Consider the following 3,840-nt stretch of genomic DNA (forward strand, 5'->3'; position numbering starts at 1 on the left):
CAAGACATTTTAAAGTTAGAAAAGAACAAAAAAGTGCAACAAAACTGGTGGGAGGGGGGGGGGGGGAGAAGATGTTGAAATATTTTTATGTTTTGTATCACATTTGGGTCTCCTAAAAAAAAAGATCCTTCATTTCTAAGATATTTTAAGAGTTCTCAGTTTCTGGTGGTGGTGGTGAGGGGGGGGGGGGTATTCATACCCTATTTATCTATTAAGTAAGACTAAAACTAAACAACGGAATTTTGGTATTGGTAAAAAGAAAATTGGTATTAGTAAAGAGAAAAAAAGTATTTTAAAAATTTTGTATTCTGTCATTATTATTTGTTGGAAGAAGTTGTTGGTCCTGTTACCTCCCCCTTAACAGAAGAGGGTAAAATAAATCTAAAATGGTGATAAACAGAATAAATCTGTTCATTTTCATGCAACAAAAACTCGTCAGCCTCCTACTTTTAAAGTAACTGAATGGTTTAATACAAATAAATTGTCATTAAACTTAACCAAAGCTAAGTATATATTTTTCATCGCCTTCATCATAGAAAAATCAAAGAAAAATAAATTTCCCATAAAATTATGCACTTTTAATTGTCATGGGCTTAAATCAAACATTGAATACACTGAATCCTTGATAACTTCCCATGATATTACTTTTATATGCGAACATTGGATATCAAAACTTGAACATTCAATAATCAAAAATATTTGCAAAAACACCCACTCTTCGTACTTCCACCAGGCAAATAAACGCGAACAAGGTCGGCCGTTTGGCGGAAATGCGTTTCTGGTTCGGAAACATATGTTTCAAAATGTTATTATTTTATATGAAGATGATCATATTCTTGCTATAAATCTTGTTAAAAATAATACTAGCATTGTTATAATTGGTACTTATCTAACTTCATCGCGGAATAATCGAACATCATTAGATGAATACACAAATCAATTAGATATAATTAAAGGCCTTGTTAATAATTATGAGGGTGTCGGCGAAGTAATTGTATTTGGTGATTTTCAATCTTTTCCTCTCGAAATCTACAATTTACTAGAAAGATCAAGTCCCACAAAAAATAATTACTCCGCGGCTCTATCAGAATTTATAAAATCGAGTGAATTTGAACTAGTGGACGTAATTAAAGGTTCAGGCCCTAAGATAACATATCAACATAATACACTACCAAATGCATCATATATTGATCACATAGCTATCTCAAAAAACACTTCTCTTAGGTATTACAACTGTTTTGTTGCCCCCTTTTCACCTCAGAATATGAGTGATCATTTGCCAGTATCAATTGTAATTGAACTCATCGGAAGATCTCTCAAAGAGAATATTCACAAAATGACAGACAAAATTAGCATTCCAAATTATGCTTGGAATAATCAACGTTTTATACAATTATATAATGATTTCGTAAATAATAATATTAAAAGTCTTAGCCTTACAAATAACAATTACGATAAAGAACTTATCAAAATCTATAATTTGATTACAAAAAGTGCATCTGAAGCTCTTCGCCAACACTTATCTGAGAAAAAACACTCATTATATTCGAAATTTTGGTGGACTCCCGAGTTAAATAGGAGTAAAAAAGTTCTTACATTTCATTTTAAGAAATGGCGTGACACGGGTTTCGTAAAAGATTTAAGTTCGCACATTTTTAACCAATACCTAATTGCACGAAAAAATTTCCGAAACGCTGTTAAGAAAGCACAAAACTATAACCTTTACAAAAAATACATAAAAATCGAGATGTTAAAAAATACCAATCCAAAAAACTTCTGGAATACTTTTAGAAATATACAGACTGATGCAAACTCAAAATTATTTACAATAAATAATAAAAAGGACAAGGAGTCAATCACAAGAGAATTCGCCGATAGTTTTGAAAAACGGTTAAACACTAAATCTATAACGCATACCGCGAAGAGTTTTCAAGTTCCACCTTGTACAAAATTTGACTTTGTAATAATATCAGATGAAATTATAAGAACGGCTATCTCTTGCCTAAAATTAAACAAAACCAAAGATGCTTTTGGAATCTCTGCAGAACATTTAAAATATTTGCGTTGTGAAGCCCTAATAGAATGGCTAAAAAAATTCTTCACGTTTTCTCTTAATCATGGTCAAACGCCAAAGTCGATGTCTACATCACTTATAATACCACTTGCTAAATCTTATAAAAAATCATTAACTGATCCAAATAACTACCGTGGTATCAGTATCATTCCAATCTTCACAAAACTAATCGAATATATAATCCTAATAATCTGTCCAGATCTAAAAGAAGCTCATCCTCTTCAATTCGGTTTCACCAAAAATAGCTCAACCCTACACGCCGAATTTGTTATTAGTGAAACAATTAAACACTACAACAACAACAACTCACCTGTTTATCTCTGTTCCCTTGATGCTGAAAAAGCTTTTGACAGCTGCAACTGGGACATTCTTTTTGAGAAACTGTACAATAATAAAAAATTACCACTGTATATTGTTAATACAATATCGTCATTATACAGGGAGAGTAGTGCTTCTATGTCTTATCTAGGTTGCAAATCAACTCCATTCTATCTAACGCAAGGAGTGAGACAGGGATCGATTCTCTCGCCTCATTTGTACAATCTTTACACTCAAAACCTACTAGAAACCTTACAAAATGAAAGTGTCGTAGGAACATCAATAAATGGAAACTACACGGGTGTTGTAGCATATGCTGATGACATTATACTTCTTAGTTCCACCCTCTCTGGCCTACAAAAGCTAATTAATATCTGTAACATTTACACAAAAGAAAATTGCATAAAATTGAATGCTGACAAAACCGAGTTTTTGGTCACCGGAACACATCAAATTAAAAAATGCACGATAACACTCAACCACCAAAAAATAAAACTAGACAATAAACTTACTCATCTAGGATTTATATGGGACACAAAGTATTCACCAATTGCCTCACTTAATCGTTTAAACATTGATAACCGAATATCCCATTTCCGGGCAGTAATACAGTCTTTAATTCAAGCTGGAATTCGTTTTGTTCACCCAAACTCTATTGTCCAGTTATATAAAACTTTAGCTGTTCCAACACTAACGTATGGTCTTGAGCTTTGCGACCATAAAGAAATGTTATTGCAAAAGCTTGATATAGTAGGAAGAATTGCACTGAAGTCACTACTAAACGTTTCAAATCATAGTAAAAATTATATACATCCCCTATTTTGTATTGAAGATATATCTATAATTACGCAACAAAATAAGATAAACTTATTTATTCGCCTGTTGAAAAATAAAATGACATTTGATATTCTTAAGTCGCAGTTGAACAACGAATCAGGTCCACGACCTTTTGTAGATAGCGTCAAGGCTCTGTGCAATAGTCATAAATTAAATATAGAGAAACTAATGCAACACAAAGAAAAAATAAAAATTACTGGTTTAAAAAATATAATTCCTGAAACGGATCTTAAAATCTTAAAATGTGCAGTTGAGTACTGGAACTCAAAAGAACAAAGAACAATCTTTAAGGATGTTCTTGAAAATAAAATTCCTAGATCCTAGAGATTTTTTTTGAAACTTTTTATTTACCTTACTTGTAATATAGAGTGGGTGTTTAACAAATATATAAATTAAATTAAAATACAGATAAAATTCCCCTAAAGCTTCCAAATGTTAGCATTAGAAAGCAAATTATAAAAAGAGAACACTCAACAAAGTTTTTAGGTGTTCTTCTCGACGAAATTATCACATGGAAAAATCACATAATCGAAAACAAAATTTCTAAAAATATTGGCTTTTAACTTTATAAGGCAAGACCTTACCTAAATCAAATTTGTTTAAAGTATAGC

General features: G+C 31.5%; 1 protein-coding gene across 1 annotated transcript; it reads left to right on the forward strand.

The window, feature by feature from the left end:
- Nucleotides 1–793: 793 nt before the first annotated feature.
- On the forward strand, nt 794–3,553 carry LOC136074699 (uncharacterized). Its single transcript, XM_065787040.1, has one exon. It carries the CDS (start codon nt 794–796, stop codon nt 3,551–3,553), a length of 2,760 nt encoding a protein of 919 aa, XP_065643112.1.
- Nucleotides 3,554–3,840: the final 287 nt, after the last annotated feature.

The sequence above is a fragment of the Hydra vulgaris genome, chromosome 01 (assembly GCF_038396675.1).
Source record: "Hydra vulgaris chromosome 01, alternate assembly HydraT2T_AEP".
In the NCBI taxonomy this organism is placed as follows: domain Eukaryota; kingdom Metazoa; phylum Cnidaria; class Hydrozoa; order Anthoathecata; family Hydridae; genus Hydra; species Hydra vulgaris.